The sequence below is a fragment of the Rhinolophus hipposideros genome (assembly GCF_964194185.1).
Source record: "Rhinolophus hipposideros genome assembly, chromosome: 9".
NCBI lineage: Eukaryota > Metazoa > Chordata > Mammalia > Chiroptera > Rhinolophidae > Rhinolophus > Rhinolophus hipposideros.
In genome coordinates, this window is record NC_138055.1 from 84,744,757 (window position 1) to 84,765,644 (window position 20,888).

General features: G+C 35.0%; 2 protein-coding genes across 2 annotated transcripts in view; one reads left to right on the plus strand and one right to left on the minus strand.

Moving 5' to 3' along the window:
• Window positions 1-9,986, plus strand: part of PLEKHG7 (pleckstrin homology and RhoGEF domain containing G7) — a gene marked incomplete at its 5' end in the record, with an annotated part of 63,006 nt that extends 53,020 nt beyond the window's left edge. The window contains 4 exons of the mRNA XM_081058993.1: window positions 507-586; window positions 2,325-2,478; window positions 7,501-7,598; window positions 8,623-9,986. Coding sequence (XP_080915119.1) covers window positions 507-586; window positions 2,325-2,478; window positions 7,501-7,598; window positions 8,623-8,730 — 440 coding nt within the window. The 3' untranslated portion in view covers window positions 8,731-9,986. The remainder of the gene's footprint in view (window positions 1-506; window positions 587-2,324; window positions 2,479-7,500; window positions 7,599-8,622) is intronic.
• A 2,911-nt stretch (window positions 9,987-12,897) lies between these two features.
• Window positions 12,898-20,888, minus strand: part of EEA1 (early endosome antigen 1) — a 106,671-nt gene continuing 98,680 nt past the window's right edge. The window contains exons 24-30 of the mRNA XM_081060371.1: window positions 19,497-19,628; window positions 18,361-18,546; window positions 17,189-17,427; window positions 16,801-16,921; window positions 16,075-16,173; window positions 14,415-15,372; window positions 12,898-14,180 (exon numbers count right to left, since the gene is read on the minus strand). Of these exons, the coding sequence (XP_080916497.1) occupies window positions 15,250-15,372; window positions 16,075-16,173; window positions 16,801-16,921; window positions 17,189-17,427; window positions 18,361-18,546; window positions 19,497-19,628 (900 nt within the window). The 3' untranslated portion in view covers window positions 12,898-14,180; window positions 14,415-15,249. The remainder of the gene's footprint in view (window positions 14,181-14,414; window positions 15,373-16,074; window positions 16,174-16,800; window positions 16,922-17,188; window positions 17,428-18,360; window positions 18,547-19,496; window positions 19,629-20,888) is intronic.

Below are 20,888 nucleotides of genomic sequence, written 5' to 3' on the forward strand. Positions count from 1 at the left end.
GTGATGACATTAATCCTAGCGTATCAAGGGTCCACCCTTATGTCTTCATTTATTCTTATTTACTTCCTTATTCCAAATACAGCTACACCGGGAGGTTAGGACTTCAACACATTAGTTGTGTGCGTGTTGGGGAGGGGGGGTGGGGCATGATTTAGTCCACAGCGTGCCCTTTATTTCTGATGAGTCAAGAGGCAAAAATGCTATGTGTTCAATGCCTTAGGCTTAGTTGAAACCTTTACAAATATAATCCAAGTTTCTTAGATCCACATAAAATGCATCACAAATACAATGTCTTTAAAGTTGTGAGCTCAGGCTCACCTCAAGTCTCTGCTTTAGGAAGAAATCACCCAACAGTAATGCAGTTTTCTGACCCACGTGATTGGAGTGTCCTGAGCTCCAATGGGGTGCCAGGGTGCCTGGCCTGTTTTGGGATTCTTTGGTCTAAAAAACAAAAAACCTTCTGCTTATTATTTCCAGCCCCAATTTCACCTTCTTTATTTCCTCAGAAAGTACAAGATTCCTGGATGTTTATCTGTTCCTCTTTGATGATTTTCTCTTAGTTACGAAAACTAAGCGCAACAAAAAGGTAAAATGCTGCTATTTCTAAATACATATTTCCAAATAAGTTGTGTTAAAAATATGAAATATGTCAAATTGGGATTTAACCTCTAAAAAAATGGACACATCATAAAATGTTGGCTTTTTCAGTCATATGGTTCTGAACTAAAAAACAATAAAAGCAAGTTACATTTCTTAAAGATGTCAAATGATGTGTGCATTTTTTAGAGTAACAGTCTGTATACTTTGGAGGTAAGTCCCAAAAGCCACAGGATTTTATTCCTGACCTGCCTAACAAATGAAACCAAAATGCTTTTGTCCATATTGGCCCTTTCATCATCCAAATTGTCCACCACAATGAATCCTGCCGGGGTGGGGTATGGGGCCCTCTCTAAACTGTCTGCTGCTGTGTGCCGAGGTGATATCCACCCTTCATTCTGATTTGAAAGCTCACATCATTCCTGGAAAATAATGAGCTGGGGTACAGGTAAGAGGGAGCCCTGATCTCTAAGGTCCACCTGCAAGGAACAACAGAAGCCAAACAAAATATAACTAGCATCACAGACAAAATGAGTCAACTAGGGCTTAAAGCCAAAAACATCTTAGGACAACAGGAATTTTTTCCATTACTTAAGTATCAGTGGTTACTATTAATGTTGTTGTTACTTACCAAGCCAGCTGACAAGCCATACACAGAAGTAAGATCATGATAGTAAATATCTTAAATCTTTTAATAACCTGGGCTTCTAGATGGCATGTTGGTTAATTGAGGAAGATAATTTAAGGATCTTTAAGCAATGAAATAGACACCATTAATCAATCCATGACGTCAAATGCTCATTGGGGAGGGAGTGGATATTGGAGAATATTAAGAATCACGGTTTTGAAACTTGGATGACCTCCTCTTAAGCTACCAAGACTAGCATATCTGAACAAGTCAAGCTCTAAAAAATATCCCCTTTAAAAATCCTGATGCTTAGCACAGCCAACTTCATTTCAAACATGGCTCAAATCTGAGTACATGAATTAATGGCAGACCATATCCACTGTATTAAAACGTAATATTCTGGTTTCCATTCACTGTATTATAAGGTAATATTCTAGTTTCTTGCTTCACAACTTGATCCCAAAATAAGGAATGTTGTGTTTTAAAGTACTCTTTAATTTCCTCTGTCTAATAAATCTCGAGAGTTTTATTGACTTCATAAGCTCAAAAATAACCACTGAGAGAAAACATTAGGTTTCACTTATTTTGGGGGGGAAAAATCCCTCTTTGCAATTTAATGCACAATATATGTCACGCAAATCACAATCTTCAACACCTGTTTTTAAAAATTCAACATTTTATATATTCAAAACAATTTCAAATACTTACAAATTATACAGCATGGAATATTTAGAGTTTAGTATTCGATCCCATAGACAGAGTTGGCCAAAACAAGACTCACCTTTCTCATTCATCTCATAACAGTACTATAAAGAGATACTGGAAACAAACAGTTTCCAATTGATATGATGGTGATTAAAATGTTTCCCAGTTATAGATGTCACACGTTATTTATTCAGGTTATTAAACTTGGGTATCAGAAACTCTGTGCTGTAAATCACTATGTACTTTGGAAAAATACCTTTCAAGATCCAGAAAGAGTAGTAAGCTGGATTTCAAGCAATTGTTTCTAAAAATCAATTTGCTTCAGAATGCACTTTAGGTATGTGCAAGAATACTTATTTCCTATTTATTGCATTGTTTTCCTGTTTAATTTTAGAAAGGTGGAGGTTCAGACACCACTTATATGTGTCCTTCACTTACTGCTGAGCTGCAAACAGTAATAAAAGAGGGTGGTTCATGTACGGTTCTCGATCAGCCCATTCCACTCGATAGATTGCTAGTCAAAAGTATCGATCCACTCCATGTGTCAGGTATGTGAATTTTTCATCATTCAGTTTATCTGTTTGCCATCACATTGTTTTATATTGCCCTTTTTGGGTAACAGTAGATGAATCCAATTTAAGTTTTCATGAAAGACAATACCGAGTTCCTGTGTGGCTATATATCACTCACTCCACGAATTAGCTATGAAAAAAGTGTTGGACTTGGTTTCCAGTGCTTGGATGACCCAGATCTGCCACTTGCTAGCTATGTGACCAAAGGTAAGGCACTTAAATTTTCTACACCACTGATTCCTCTTGGAAAAATATGGATAATAATATCTCCATCAGTGAGTTATCATGAGAATTAAATGAAATAATGCATGTAAAGCACTCAATAAAATATAGCTATTTTTAGTATTTATATTATATATTATATTATATTATAGTTATTAATACTATTGCTGTTGATAAATCACTGGTACACCACAATGTGCTATGCAAGCCTAAGATATTTTATTATGATAGTTCTATAGAAACAAAAATGCCAAAAATATCTATAAATATACAATGTATACATATTTACATACACATCATATGTACAGGTCAGAAATATACATCATTTTTATTCATTTTTTTAAGCATTTCCTGAATGTCTAATAAGAACCAGGCACTCTCTGGGTGCCCCGGAATTGCAAAGATGACTACGAAATAGCCCTTGTTTTGGAGGAACTTTCAGAACAATAGAAGATCAGTGAATGCTGTGGGAGATCCAAGATTGCAGAGTAGATAAACACAGAGCCTGCTTCCTTCAATGAACAAATTAAAATTACAAGTAAATTATATACAGTCAACCTGGAGAACCATCTCCAATCTGGCTGAACAGAAGTTTTATAACTAAGGATATAAAGAAAAAGTCAAGCCTGGTGGTAGGAAAGGAGGAGATGCGGAAGTGACGGTTGAGAACTGGGAGGGATATCTCAGCCATGGAGGTTTCCCCCAAAGGAGCAAGGGGCCCCAGCCCCACACCAGCCTCCCCAGCCCGGAATACTGGTGCCAGGAAGAGAAGCCCCCACAACATCTGGCTGTGAAAAACAGTGGGATTCTGACCACCTGGGTGGGATGGAAGGCTTCAGGAAACCCATACGTCCTCTTAAAGGGCCTGTGCACAGACTCTCTCACTCGCAGGCACTCACCTTGGGCTCCAGCAGAGGGACAGTAACTAGCGGGATGTCAGAGACATATGGGTGGCAGACTGAGGTGTGTGGCCTCAGGATGAGGGCTGGAGGACAGTTGCCACTTCCTTGTGAGGAGGTGCTCCTCCCATGCAGCTGGCAGGCAGCAGCCATCTTTAATATGTTGAGCCCGCCCTTTATGCTTACAGCCAAATCTGAATCTGATTGGCCTGGTGAGCTCCGCTGCTCCACCCTGCTGACTCACTGGGACCCCACCCCAATGAACTCCCCCAATGCTGGAGGCACTTTCTCCAAGAGCAGCCAGCCCCACCCACATTGCAATCTTTCTTAGAAAACTATCAGAGTCCGACAGACCCCAGGTAGGTGGCAACTGGCCTTGATGTGCTCTGAGACTTTCACTGAATCGTTTCAGTCTCAGCACCTGTACCAAACCAGAGTCTACATAAACCTCATGACCACAACTCTTCCCACTCTAGTGACTCTCTAAGACCGTACTTCACCTAAAGTGCATAACACATGAGGCTTTATCAGTGGCTGAACCTTAAGGGAGCTGGCAGGTGGCAGCCGGCCTTGGGGTGTCTGGAATTTTTCAGAGCTACCCCAGGCCCGGTACTGGTGGCAGATGTGCTCAGTTCTCAGCATGCTCTGTCCCACATGCCTCCAGGGTTAGCGCAGGCAACAAAAAAACCATGGATCACTTTGTAGCTCTTACCAGGTAGTCCCCAGCTGGTCACAGGCAGTGGGTGACCTGGGCCTGCACCAGAGTCCCTCCCAAAAGGGACAAACATACCTGGAAATTGGCTTCAGACCACAGCAGAGCATTGCCCAATTAGCGCCACAAGCTGCACACTCATAGGACAGTCTTAATAGGCACCAGAGCCTGCTGCAACAAATGCTACTCAGTGGGGTAAGCCCCCTGCATAGCAGCCTGTAAGGTGTGGATGTGGCCAAATTCCACATCCAGTCAACCTGAGGTTCAGTTCCACTCACTAATGTGCTAATAGCAACCAAGGCTCAACTATGATAGGAGGGCACACACAACCCACACAAGAGACACTCCTGAAGCACCCAGTGTAGGTGATCAGGGAGACTGTGCCACTGGGCCCAACAGGGTACTTACTACAAAAGGCCACCTGGCCAAGACTGTGGGACATAGCAGATCAACCTAATACATGGAAACAGACAGAGAGGCAGCAAAATGAGGAAACAAAGAAACGCATCCCAAATGAAAGAACAGGAGGAACCTCCAGAAAAAGAACTAAATGAAATGGAGGCAAGCAACCTATTAGATACCAAGTTCAAAACACTGGTTATAAGGATGCTCAAGGAACTTAGTGAGAACTCCACCAAAGAGACAGCAAGCGTAAAAGAAGGAACCATAAAAAGAGAACCAGTCAAAAGTGAAGACTACAATAACTGAAATGAAGAATGCACTAGAAGGATCATCGCCAGCAGACTAGATGAAGCAGAGGATAAAATTAGTGATTTGGAAGACAAGGTAGCAGAAAACACCCAAATAAAACTGAAAAAGAAAAAAGAATCCAAAAAAGATGAGGATAGTTCAAGAGACCTCTGGGACAACATCAAGCATAGCAACATTCGCAACATTGCCTGCGACGGCCCCTCCACCCCCACAGACGCAGTGAAGGGCAGAGCAGTGCAGAGCGCAGAGACTCAGTATGTGAGGCCCAGAAATCACTTCCTTTTGTTGGTTTAGTTTACTTTTTCCTGGGGGAGAATGTCATAGCAGAGGGCATCCCAGGCCAGGAATTTATTCTCTTACTATAGTGGCCATAGTTAGAAGGTTCTGGCATGAAAATTGGACTTGAAAAGAGGAAGCTGTCAGAACTCCATGTGGCAGACTGGCAGAAGCTTGGGCTCAGTTTACCCACAGTCCTGCCAGCTTTAAGAACTGGACTTTTGAGGGAAATCTGACATCACTGGATTACCTTGGAAAATGTATATATTTTTTCCTTTATTCCTTTTTTTTTTTAAAAAAAAAAAAGAACAATGCCTTTTTAAAACTATACTTCCACATTTTTGTTGTTTTTTTTTATTTTTCACTACCATTTCTTTTTTTTTTTTAACGTTTTTCCTATTCCTCTGCTGTGTTATTTTAACTGTTAAGATACAGTGTACAAGGCAGAGTAGCTGTAGAGTAAGAAAGAATAAAAGGCAGAAAAAGAAGAAGTTGAGCTCAGAGTGACAGAGACTTGGTTTATTATTTACTGTGTGATCTTGGAAAAATTAGTCTAAGTCTGTTTCATTTATAATCGGAAATTAGCTGACCTATCTTACACTGTTGCTGTGTGCTTAAAATGACACAAAACAAACAAACAAAAACATAGTGCAGAGCCCAACACATTGTAAGTGCTTAATAAATGGTGTCAATTATTATATTAGAATGTCGGGGGGGAAAAGAGCAATTCCTGGTCACATATTATCTCCTTGTTTTGTTATACAAGCCTAGGCCCGCCTGGTCCTTTTGCTTGTAAAGCCTCTTGTACCCATATTACAAACCAAACAAATGAGGGACATCTTGAATAACTGAGAACCATGGTTACAATTTTTGAGGAAAACGGATTCCAAAATCTAGCCAAGAACAACAACTTGATCTTTAAAGCCTCACTTGCTACAGGGAATTTATAAGAAGGAAAATCAGGGAGTAAAACAAACACAGCAAGATCTTTTTTTTTCCAGAAAGTCATTTTAATAGGTTTAAAATGAGAGGATTCACCTCAGAGAAGCTGGACATGATTTCATGACCTTAACAACAGACTTTGTTGTGGTAGGATTTAGGAATTATGAGGTTTAGACCGTTATAAGTATAATTGGTGATACTGAAATAGTCCTTGCAGTTTAAGAAAATAAAAGTCTTAGATGAAATTCGATTTTGAAGTGAGGCCCAACCTGCCTCAGTGAGTCTGAGTTAAACCCACAAACTCCAACAAACAGAAATGACGGTGGACAAGCATCAGCTTAATGATAAGCCAGGAAAAAAGGGTCACCTTTATCCTCTGTGAAGTAGTTGACATGACCAGGAGACAAGCCTGGCTTGGTTTCTTGGTTTGTTCCTCAACATAAATCAACTATAGAAAGAATGTGTAGGCTGCAGAATTTTATTCCCCGTGTTGAATTAATAATTCAAGGAAGAAGCTTTCATTTTAAGAGCTCCTGGTATATGAAGAAGGAAGGAGTCTGCTCTCCCAGTGTCTCCTGTCATTTCTTTAAGAGACCATCTAGGAAATAACAGGACAGACTTTCTTTTGCAGACACAGAAACCAGGCCAATGTTTCTTTCTGTTTTGTTTTACATTTCACATATTTTGGTGGAAGCTGGATTTCATTTGAGTCAAATTTTTGGCTTTTCTTGGTCTCTTGTGAAGCATTCAGGTGGTTTTGTATTTTTGCCACATCTTAATTTGCTTATAATCCTTGTTTTGATGTGACTTCCCTTTAAATACAAAAATTAAAACATTTTAAAAAGGAGAGGTGGGGTAAAAAAAAAAAAACACTTCCACTATTTTCTATATTTTTATTACCTATGTTTTATACATACCAAATCTACCTAACATACTCAGCTTCTTCCTTGAGTAGGGGCCTATTTTTCATCACTTAAGCCATAACTGCATTTCATCAAGCCCCGGAAGTTGTTACCATTTTGGGGAGACAGGGTTTTCATGTTTAAGTGGGCTCTATTTTGGACATAGTAGAAAAGTCTTGGTCTTGGAATCAGACTGTTTTTTTTGTAATCTACATAAAGCTCCTACCTTCATTAAAAAACAAACAAAAACTCCAGGTTCTTTGAGAAGAACTGAGCAACTGTTTGGATTTCATATGAAATGATTTGGCTTTTTGTCTTTGGAATCTCTTTCTAGTCGTTGGGCTAAGAAATGCTTTCCTTATTCAACATGAAAACAGATATCGACAGTGCATAGCAGCGTTCTTACTACAGGCCCAAACGGAAAACATCAAAGTATGTATTTCAATTTTGTAGGTTTTCCTTCTTTAGACTTGACCTAAGGAAAAATCTCACCCCAAACTTAAGTAAAGGTGAATGGAAGGTTTTGCTTATTTCCCTTGCCAGCTTTGGGAAGGGCAGACGTTGGGAGGAGGAGAGGGATATGGACCACTAGTCCACATGCTTAGAAACCTCCAGGTGACAATTTCCTCACACTGGCAGAGTTGACACAGCCTCCCTCGTTCTCTCCTGGGGCAGAAACTCAAGAGCGGCTTCTGAGTTCTACAGTTTCTGTAGGAAATGGGGGAAGGACTGCTTTGGATTGCACGATTGACTTTTAAGATGCTGCAATCCATTTCCAAAGGCCAGTATGCAAATAATGTGATGTCAGCTTAAGTGAAGGGCTGCTGCAATAGTGAACCATGTCAAGTCTGCTCTTCAACCTTTGAAAATGCTGCCAGTGTTTTTACAGCAATAGAGTTGAGGAGCAGCTGCCTTTCTGACTCATTTTTCTTAGAAGTTTCCACTTTAATCTTTCCTCTGGTAGGCTTTCATCATAGCAACAAGGCGGCCAGGCAATACCTGCAACATTGCATCCGTGTTGAGGACTCAGTTTCTTGGGTTACCTCCCTCAATCTGTTTTTCAAATTATGCCATCGGTTAAGAATTTATATTTCCACACAAAACAGAAATTCAACATTCAAACTACTTATATTCTCAGTGCTCATTTTTCTAATTAGTCATCACTGATTATTATGGTTCTCTGATTACTCATGACTGCTTATCCCACTTACATATCATACTCATTTAATCCATTTGCATTTTCATATATGATTAAAGATATTTATGATATATTAGATGTAAGAAAGAAAACGACAAACATGCCAATGTTTCATTAGTCATCTGTTTTAAAGGTAAAGTCAATAAATACAAAAGAAAATATTAATCCAAATATGGGAGAAATAGCCAGGTTAACATTCTCCCCTGCGGCTGTGTGTGTGTGTGTGTGTGTGTATTTATCTATTTATTTATTTTACAGAAAACATGGATTACACAAATAACAGCAGCAATCTCTTGCTTCACCAAGAATCAGGAAATCAAGAACATGTCTTCATTCACATCGCCTGTAGAATCCTCTGAAATTTAGAGACCTAAAACAATCTTTTTAGACACAAGAGATTAAGGTAGTCTTTCATTCAAACTTTTGTAACAGTTAGCGATGAGTTAGAAGAAAATGTGCATTGTAAAGAAGTTCCAGAATTTGAGAATTTGAGCTAGGAAAATCATCTAGAGGAAGAAATTTGAACTTGGAGGAATTTCTTGACAAGTATGTACTGATATCTAGACTACATTAAAATGTTTCGATCAAGCTTACAAGAGGAATGAAGGGTGGTGCTACTGTAATTTGTAAAGGGTGAGTGGCCAGATAAATGGGAGTAGAGGAGGGAAACGCTGATTGTGTCCAATATAAATTACGGCATCTTACTCTGTGTATATCTATAATGAACTCAACTTTCCTACATGGCTTGTAAATCAGTCTTACTGCTTTATAGGCCTACGTCACACACAATGATAATTCTTTTGATACAAAGTTTGATTGCTATTTTAATATATTCAGCAATAAATAAGGTCTACATTTTAATAGGAGTTTGGAAATTCCTATTCTCCAACAGTTTACTAACCTCAGGTATACTTCATAATACTCTAACACGGAAGTAGAAAATCCCAACGACTAAATTCCATTATTTTAAGAAAGAAAAAGCAAATATCCATTCCAGTTTCCCAAGTTAATACTTTTACATGGGATATTTTATTAGGAATAGTAAGATATATTTCTCTATACCTCACTTTTTGAAGAATAATGGAGTTTGGCATAAAACTACCTTCTGGTTTCCAGTGTGTTTGTGTATGTATGTTTTAACATAGTGCAGCCACTTAATTTTATTTGGCAGGACTTGGAACTTCACTAGAATTTTTATTAAGAAAGGCAGCTTGAAGTATTATATTATCATGATGGAATACACTATTAACTACATTTAAGGCACTAGTTTTTATGGTCAGATTATATCAAATGGAAATTCACATATTTCAATTTCAGCCATGGTACCTTGTAGTAAATGTATCAACTTCGGCTGCAAGATAAATGATACCTGAACTGATCTCTTTAAGTTGAAGAAGGGGATAGTGAAGATGAAACTTGGGCAAGTCATGTGTACAGTTAATTCTTTGAGGAAAACACAAATTTCACCATGCAAATAGGCAGTACAGACAAGTGTAGCACAAAGGCTCTTATGCAAAGGCCGAGTCTCTGTGTAATAATGTCAGACACTTATAGAAGTAAGTGAAAATAAAAGGGAAATCTGGAAAGCAGTAACTACTTTTAATATCTAAAAATAATTGGGGAAAAAGACAAAGAAAGGGAGAATAGACTTCAAGTGAGTTCTTAGAGATGGAACTTGGATGAGATTGAAAGCAATTTATGTTCAGGAGAAGACAAACTTATACAAGGCAAGATTCAGGGAAAAAAAATTCTGGTCAAAAAATAGTATATATATACACACACATACACACACACACACAGGGTGCCCAAAAAGTTTATACATATTTTAAGAACATAAAACTATATTAAAATTGTAATACTCAATATATACCGATAACGAAAGATGAACACAAGTCATGTTTGATTTCTGCAATTACAAGAGGTGCTCAACGTGGTTACCATCAGCATCCATTTCTGATTATGGCAAACTGCTGCTTGAGCAACGTTGACCAAAGTGTCCACTTGTATATATTTTTTTGGTACGTATGTGTTCTAAAATGTCATTAAAGGGAGAGAAACACTGACTAAATTAACATCCAGAATGTAAAAAAGCTTCAGAATATGCTATATACAAAGAAATATTAGCACTCCTCTGTTAGCAGTACTATTTACAATAGACAAGACATGGGGAAAACCTTCATGTCCATTGGCAGATGACTGGGTAAAGAAAATATGGTACATATGTATAGAATCGAATACTATTCAGCCTTAAAAGAAAGAAATTCTGCAATATGCAACATGGATGAACCTTGAGGACGTTATGCTAAAGGAAATAAGCCAGTCACAGAAAAACAAATATTATGTTATTCCACTTATATGACGTACCTAATAACATCAAATTCCTACAATGAAAGTGCGAAATGGTGGTTGCCAGGGACTGAGGAGAGAGGGAAATGAGTAATCACTATAATCAATGGGCATAAAGTTTCAATTAGGCAAGAGTAAGCTCTAGAGAAGTGTTGTCCTGTACACTTAAAGGGATGTCACAAGGGTACATCTCATGGTGAGTGTTCTCACCACAGCAAAATAAAATTTTAAAAAAGAATATGCTATGTATTTAAACTGGAATTCTATAAAACTCACAAAAGTACATGTCTAATATGTAATATATTAAGTGCCTAAGAATATGCACAATAAACTCTTCAGAAGGAAGCACATTAGAATAAAATTAAAAAGCACTTCTGAAACTTTGGTTCGGGGTGGAGGCTGGCAGGGGTAAAAACAATGGTACATTGAGCCTTCACAAATGTATCTTTAAATGGTCATCTGGGTATTAAACTTAGATATACAATAAAAGAAGGGATTAATTTAATATTGTTTAATATTTCTTTTTAGTGGTGTTAATTCTCCACAATAATGAACGGAATGAAAAGGGAATGTCTCAAGCAAAATGGCATTAGTAATTTCTCTTGAAATTATGAACTTAACTATTATTCTAAACTGAACATTAAAGCATACTCACTGTCTATATCCAAGTGCAACATCTAACATGCTGTAATCAATTAACACAAAATGGTTAATACCTTGTTCTCTTTTTTAAACAGACAAAATAATTTATAGTCACAGAATACATCTATTAGAAAGAAATGGTTTTTAATATCATCTTTAACATATTAAAAAAGCAACAATTCAATAAGGATCCTTCCATTTTTCTTTATACAGATTTAAATGCTGTCATGTAGTTTATCAGTTACATTTATAATCAATAACCTTCCAATCACTGAGTTTAGAAATTACAGTATTTACTGAGCTAAACTCTCTCACAAAATAAGGCACAACTACATGATCACAAGTAGTAAACACAATACAAATAATGAATCCAAAAACTAAACGAGAAAATATTCATGCAAAAATATCTATAGAAGATATGAATATATGATCCAGTTCAAAGAAGTATAGAATGTCATATTCATAACTGCCTCATGGTACAATAAATTCATTACTCCTACACAGAAAGAACTTAGCTACTTCCAATTCTATTTTATATAATTTTACATAAATGTAGTAAGTTTATGCACAATATTCACAGCTGTAACAATAACAAATTGATCGTTAAAATTCAGGCAAAGGGCAATTAAGACATGGTAACGTGTGGCACATTATAATTACAGAATACCATTCATCAAGCTCATGTCTAGGAGTACTAACGTGATGGCACATTTAAATCTTACGGATCAAGTCATCCATGGTTTTATAGCCAAAGTGCATTAAAAAAAATTGCTATAGTCAAATAGGTCATGAATATCAAAATATATGATCATAATTTGCTCTCTACTTAAAAGCTAAACATTTTTATGCAAATGCAAGGTTTTAAAAAAAAGTGGCTTTAAAGTTCTCAAAACTATAAAATAATCATAAAGCCTTTTTAAGAGGACTGGGAAACTAACAAATTTGGCAGTCACTATTTAACATTACTGTGAGGAAACTATTAAAGCAGCTAATTCCACATTAAGAGGTAGTTGAACAAAATGTTATTTGTACACTGCTTTGAGGTTTTTGTGTTTGTTTCCCTCTATTTTCTTCAAAATGAACAACTCCCATACCAGCTGTTTTGTCTTTCTATTTAAAAAATTCCTCTGGTATAGTTTATTGTACACGAACCCAGCAAAACTTGATTTCAGCTCATAACTCTGTGCTGGGATTTGGAATTAACACGTGACACTGATATGCTTTATGTTAGAGCTGAGAGCTGGAACCCCTATGTACTCTAACTCACTGACAAATAGTACCAGCAGACATTTAAAATGTAGTCAACGAGGACTCAGAAGATGGCATTTTTTAGTTAAAAGAAAAAGAATACTATTTAATTTTTGTTTCCAAAACACCTTAAATTGGTGAGAGTTAACAAAAAAGTATTAGGTCTCATTTCTACTATTATTAGTATAATAGTCCACGGTAAGTTATTCAGGCCCGATGAAATGAGATTAGCTAGATAAAAACTAGAAAATAACTCAGACACATATAATTTCACTTGTCCCCACAATTTTTTTTTTTTGTGTGTGTGTGTGACTGTGAGTATGTGGGCGGGGGTGGGGGTAATGAGGAGAAAGGCCTTCAGTGCACACAATTAGGAGATGAAGTGAACAAATATTCTAAGCTAGAAGAATTCTCATGAACTTTTGTTATCTTAAAAGAATTAATAAACAGTGGTGCTGCGAATATATTTTTCCAACACATTTATTAAGTCACTTATATGTAATGGTAGAATTAAGACTATTTGAAAGGATTTTTATGTATATGAAAATGCATAAATAACTTTAGCTCAATTTGTATTATCTAAGTACTATTTTTTAATACAGCCACTGTATTTCTTCATTATATATACTAAAGGATACATGTTTATCCAAATCCAGGGCTTCAACAGCTACTGACAACAGGGTTTACGTAAATGGCTTTTTAAAAAAACAATAAAAGGAATATGTGGCAATCTCTTTTAGTTTATATATGCTGTAGGTACAGCATATATGATAATTTCATTTCTGCATAACATTTGAAAGCAAGTGTATATTATAAACTATTTAAATGAAATATTAACTCCCATCCTTTCATGCTATTATTACCAAATGACTGTACTGAGCAAATGTATAACTTTACATTTCTTCTCTAGGAAGAATAATAAACCAGTATTAAAGACTTGTCTCTTCAGATGTTTTCCAATTTTCCAAATTAATAAGATTATGATAATTTCAAGTTCAATTTCATTGTTCAGCATACAAATAAGCCAATTTTAAACTATCTTTAATCAGACATTCTGTTTCAGTTCTGATTCCAACTTTGGGATTCCTAAATACATTTGTTTTTGGTGAAACTCTATTCTCCAGCTGTTACCTCAAAGTAATTTCACAGCATTATTTTTGCAAAATAAAAAGACTTACCAGTTGATAATGGAATCCCAAATTAAGAACCATTTTAAATTTAAATTTACAACTTTTACAAATTCTTCCCCATTAGGTAAGAAGAAAAAATAAAGTAGGATATTTAATGTCTCCTTACCATTTTTTATTTTGTTTTCACAGATAAAACTATTGCAATATCAGTTACTAGCTTTAAGATGTAAAAATTATAAAACAATTACAGTGAAGGTAGCTGTGCTTGGGAAGGTTAAAACAAATAAAGGTAAAAAGCAGATCCATTTAAAAAAACCCTCAGATTCCTGAAGATGCTGCAGAGACAAAATGAGGGGATAATACGCAGGCTAATCTCAGAAGACTCCCCACTTACAAGAAACTGAGAACAGGATAATTACAATTTCTACGGTGTTTCCCCCAAAATAAGACCTGGCTGGACCATCAGCTCTAATGCTCCTTTTAGAGCAAAAATTAATATGAGACCCGGTATTATATTATATATTATATTATATTATATTATATTATATTATATTATATTATATTATATTATATTATATTATAGGCCAAGTCTTATATTAAAATAAGATTGGGTCTTATATTAATTTTTACTCCGAAAGATGCATTAGAGCTGATGGTCCGGCTAGGTCTTATTTTCGTGGAAACATGGTATTACTCATCTTCCAACTGGAGGTGAGTGTGGGAAGCTGTATAGGATTCTTAATGGAGAATATGTGGGAGTTTAAAAATGATGTAAAAAAAGAAAAAAGAAAAAGGAAAATTAACCCTGATCTTTAAAATATAACCCCAGGATAACCATAAAGAAAGCAAATTGGTTTTACAGAGGTTTTCATAAAATCCATCCAAGGGAATTTAATCAGTATTGTTAAACCAAAAACCATGTTTGAGATCTTGGTTAATATATATTTCAATATAAATTGTATTCAGAACACGTGAATAGTAAATTTATAACATAACAATGGAACGAAAGTATTGACCTGTATATAAGAAAAAAAGAGTCAGAAAGTTTTATAGTTCTGTGCATAACTTCACAAATAAAATATTTAATATATTTAATGTGTTATTGTGCAACATATATGAGGTGATAACATCATTCATGTACATTTCTGTACACTAAATTTGAAAGAAAGAAATAAGTTATGGACATATACTCATGTAATTTGTTAACAATGAAATTAAATTTAAAAAAATACATTGCTATTTTCTGTCCAAAGTTTATTTACATTTCATTGGCTAATTCTAGACTTGGCATGAAAGCTGTTCCAGGGGTAAAATGAAAAAAAAGTAATGAAAGATGAGCCCAAGTCTCACAAAAATAAAACAGTTTCACTTGATATTGATAACATTCCAAAATAGATGAATTCTAAGTTGGTCTAGTATTGCAACCACTTCCAAATCAAATAGTAGTCCAAGACCTTTATTAAGTACGTTTATTAAAATCGAATGTTAGTGTAATATTACTCTGAAGTTGTGATAACCATTATCCTTGCAAATCATTGAAACATGCATCACAGACACGAACAGGCTTCTTGGAAGAAGGAGTTAAGGCATTTTTGGCTGAACACTCAGCACAGAAGATATTTCCACATTGTCTACAGTGATGCTGTAAATAACAAAATTAAACAACTTTAAGCATAGAAACTACACCAGACACATTATGAGACTACAAGAATGCAAACTGCACTGTGAAGGTATATTAACTTTCAAGTGATTAGTATATTATTTAATAACATAACATTTTAATACATCAATTTAATCCCTTAGTTAAATTGAATGCTTCCTATTAATCAGATATTATGCTAAACATTTTATATGGATTTTATCATAGAATTCTCAAAAGAAACAGGAGGCTTTTAAAAGTGTTAATAAGGTACCTCTATCAGGTGAAAAACTACTATTTGCTAAATGTCTCAGGCATCATTTCTTCAATGGGAATATAAACTTGAAACATCACATGATGGTATTATTTAGAATAATTTTTTTTAATCTCTGCTTTTTTTTCCTTTAAAAGAACCTAATGATGACTAAAACATATGAGTTTAATACTGGCACACTGATTCAGAAAATGATTATTCCAAAGAGCAATTCAGTAAGAAAGCAACAACTGAATTTAAAACTAAAATTGAAACATATATGGTAACCAGAAACTAAATTGCATGAAATTTAATTATTCTATGTAGATGTAAATTAACCAAAAAAATGGAAAAACTTTTTAATCTGTCAAAATTTACTTTGATGGTTAAAACATTAATTGTCACGGAGGAATAAAATCCAGAGCCATAGCAATATAAACAAAATCATTTACCCGTCTCACTGTTACTGAAAAGCCTTTCCCACAGGCCATACAGTTTTGTACTTCATTGTCTTCAGCCCACTTTCTATTCAATGCTTGTGTATGTTTGATCTAGTAAAAAAAAAAAAAAAAAAAAAATTCAATACCTTATAATATTCAATGTTTTAAAGAATAATGGATAATTTCTAATTTGTTACCTGAGTTTTACAAACTTTCAAGTATAAGCACCATGGGATAAAATTTTAAAAGTGAGAAATACTTTAGTCAACTTCCATTGTTAAAAACTGCTACATTCTTAAGTCTGAATGACAAACCAATCAATTAAACCAATACAATTTTATTCCTCAAAGGGATTGGTAATTTCTAACCTTGATGATTTCCCACCCATCCTAATCCTAAGGATCAATCCTTCCTTGGGACTCAGAGCACATATTCAGAACATTTCTTCAACACACAGCAACTCTTCCATTCCTTGGTGCACTTGCATTTTCCCAGTACTGACAATTCATGAATGACATAGCTCTCCACCTAATCCCTGGGGTCTCTCAGACAAGTTCTTTCCCTCTTATATTTAATTACCCATAACACCTATAACACTGCTACATACACAGTAGTCACTCAAAAGTGTTCATTAAATATTTGAGGTTTTTTTGTTTTTTTTTAAAGGTTGAAAATATGCTTTTTACTAACAGCTAAATGCTGGACTAAAAAACTGCCTTACATCGCCACGTGACTCACTTGAAGGGACTGATTTTCTCTGCCCAGCTCCTGCACTGCTGCAGTTGTATTATCCAGCTTTCTTTGCAATTCCAGTACTTTGGTTTGAAGCTTTTCTATTTCACCTTCTCCTTTAAGACATCTAGAATAGATTGCAAAGAAATAATTTAAAAATATATATTAAAGACTCTTCTAGAACACAGATAATGAACTACTTTAGTAACTTCAAATATAATACATTAATTTCAACTATTGATTGTTTTAAGGATTAGTTTTCAAATGGCTACTTAAATTCCTGTAGGCACTATGCACTTTTATCAAGACTTTTGTTCTATATTAATAAAATGTAGAATATGACATATTTTTTCACTTAGAATGAAAATAAACTAATTTTACTAGACTTATTCACCTTTCCAGTAGAGCCCTCCTTTCATCCTGATTGTTCTGAACCGTTGCTTCTAATACTGCGATTTCACCGCGTAAGTCATCCGTCTGCTTCTCGAGCTCACTAACTCTCCGCTGACTAGATTGCCACTCCTTCTTCACAGTGCCTAAGTTTTCATTTAATGCTGTAATCTGCATGGTAAGTTTAGCTTCATTTTCTTCATGCTTCTTCATTCCTACTTCTTTTTCTTTTATTTCAGAATTCTGAGTAAAGGAAAAATAGTGAGGGAAGACACCTATTATAAAAGTAGTGTAAAATACATTTAAGTTAGTTATTGAATTGAAAATACTGGCAACATAAACAATATTACTTCTTCAGGAAAGAAGGCAGGACAATATATTTCATTATACACTAATAAAATTGAGTCCACAAACATCTGTGTAATCTGCATTGGCTCCAATGCCAGAATGCTGAAGTGATGGTCAGCAAGTCTCTTATAAGATCCAGCTAAAGTAAGGCAACTTGAGAGTTTCCTTTTTTCCACTAGAGCAGGGGAAGTACACATACGATGTGTTCTGGAGACAAAGTGCCCTGGAGACAAAGCTAGCATTTTCTTATGTCTCAAATTCCATATAAATCCTTTTGTCTCTATCAACCTGCCATAAACCAATACAAACACTTCAAATCACTGTGTGAATGGAGACTGCAATTCTTCAACTAAAACTTTCAGCGGTCAAGTTATCTGGGGATATTGGGACTTAATCCAATAAAGGAAAGCCAGCTGTTTCCCATTTGGCATGCACAACTTAGGGAAGGAAAAGCAGACTTAGGTCGTCACGATTTTACACGGAAGTTTCTGTTCCCCGTTATCAACACTGACCCTGACCAAACACAAGAGTTTAATGTGATTAGCATTCAATCTACGGAGCTGTGGATTTGTTATTCTGGCACTAAAACTGTTTTCATTTTTTCTGAATTACGTGTTATTGGATTTTCACTTATATAAACAAAAATATAATTACAGAATACAATATTTCCAATCATATATCAGTTGTTTAAACAAACCAGATCTCCTTGAATAAAAATTAAAATGTTAGGCGAGAATTTGAATAACTTCTAGGTAGAAAAATCCTCTCTTACTGGATTGATTTATAAAATCAATTACAAAACACACTTTACATCATTAACTTACTGACCAATTTAGCTTCCTTCTCAATAAATTCTTTCTTGAGCTCATCCTCTTCCTTCTTCACCTGCTCTTTTAGCATCTGCTGATTTCTCTTCTCCTGCTCAAGGGCTGCCTTCAGCGAATCTACTTTCCCTTGAAGCTCTAGTTTCTGCTGGATCAAAAGCTGTTTGGCATCCTTGAGATTTGTTACTTCCTATTGAAAAAGATCAAATTAAATCATCCTTTATAGGAAATATTTCAAAATGTAGCTGAAATTTATGTAACTTATCACAATACACACAACGTTGAGTTTTAGCCTCTTTTCTAATGAGTCTTAAAGTTCAGTATTTCAAACAATTGCTTTAAAAGATGCAAGATTATTTACTTCCTGCTCAACAATCATTTAAACTTAAGTGACAGTTTATATTTGATGTTTTGATTGAATCATGTGAAAAAAATTCTACCCTGTTTCCCCTTCTTCATTTAGCAAGTGTTTATTAGTCACCATGTAGGTACTACACACTGTGTTAGGTCCCTGGCAATTTACACAAAAGTGAATTATATACATTGTCTGCTTTAAGGAAGTCACGTTTGGGAAGAACATAACAACATAATTAATTATAAAGCAAATTTGTAATATACTGATAGACATAAAAGGTATTAGAAGAACACTCAAGAGAGAATCTAACCTTTCTCTAAGAAAATGAATAACATTTTCCAGAGTAAATTATAAACAATTAGGTTCTTCAACTGGCACCCTAACTATGCTGATGACAGGAAAATGTTCAGTCGATTATTAAAGAATTTTAGGATGAAAACAATGAAGAAACAGAATCCCTTAAAATCTTAACCCTAAACTCTTACATATTTTGAAGTTGACTATCTACAAGCATAATTTTCTAAATCAATAGCTCTCTTAACATCTCAACAAAATCTAAAATTTTAGGGTTACTTTACTTTATTCAGTAATTGGAAAACAAAAGTAACAGTTTTGATATGTATGTAGATGTTATGCAACACACGAGTTTTCAGAGAGCAAGAGAATTTGTTAAAAACAACGAAACAATGTACTTGGTACATAGCAGATTCTCAATAAATAAATACGTATTTTAAATTTAAACAAACATAATACAATACAAAAGAACAATGATTATCCTAACATACCTTTGTGCTTTCTTGCTTGTGGGACTTGAGTTCTTCACTCAGTTTAGCAATTTCCTTTTCTTGTCTACACTTAATTTCCTCTACATCTGCCAATTTAGATTTTTCATTTACTAGTTCTTTTTCTTTCAGTGACTGTAGAAAAATTATTTATTAAAACATAATTTTATAGTAAACATTTAACTGACAAATTAATGTAATAAAAATGACTACTACTATTTATGACACTCTCTGCCCCTTTCCACCTTAGTTACCATGAGCAAATTACTTTCCTTCTCTACTTTCCTTCTCTTGCGTCCATGCCCTTAGTCATACAATGTGAATAATAAGATCATTCTAAGGATTAAACAGTTAGAGTTAATACTGTAAAATGAATAGTGCCTGGCCAAAGTAAAAACACTACAAAATTTAGCCAAAACTACCATTCTCACTCTTATTGATACTCTTTTCATTGTTACTATTATCATTCTCAGTATCTTTATATAAGGCACTTAGCTAGGAGTATTATATATTATCTAATTTAATATCTATACTAGGTAGCTGTTTTAGTCCTCATTTTATATGTAAACAAACAAAGGTTTAGGGAAGTTAAATAACCCATTAGACTTAGAAGCAAAACTAAAACAAGGTCTGCTTAATCTATAGCCCTTGCAACAAAAGGCCTATAAACTATCCTTCTGTCAGAATTTTCTAAAGTTGAGGCACAAATCATGAACTTCACTTGAGCTTCACCCACAAAAACATCCCCCAATCTTTTTAATTAAAGGCAATTTCAGAAATTCCATAATATATATCAAGAACTTCAGGAATTACACACTTTAGAATAAGCTGATGGAAATAATACAATTTCAATTATGAAACCAAAAATGAAGTGTTCCCTAGACTCTGAATTTCTCTTTCATATAGAATTTTAACTTATTTTTAAATGTACCAGTCATATAATACAATGCTTTCAACTTTATAACATTATCATTTATACAAAATACTCCTCACCTCCCCTTAGAAAAAGCTGGTTCTTAATTTTAGGAATTCTTAACAAGCTTAAGAATGATTTCTAGACCTTTTATTATCTCATTCACACATCTAGAGGATAACATGTTATATGAGAAATAGTTGAGAAGCTATATTTTTTGAATAACCAAGGGTCTATGGTGTGAAAAATAAATTAGTTTGTAAAACTAAAAGGGGCAGCAAGAGAAAAAGGGTAGAAATGAAAAAAGGAAGCTATTTTAGGAAATACTTCCTCGCATTAAGATTCCAATGACCAAAAGCATTTTATCAAAACCTGGAAGCCCATCTGAGAGAGCTGTTGAAAGTAAAGGTGGTGCCCATAATGAGGGTAAGAGGTTTGACTGGATGACCTCATGGTCACCGCAACTCTGAGATTCTAGACTT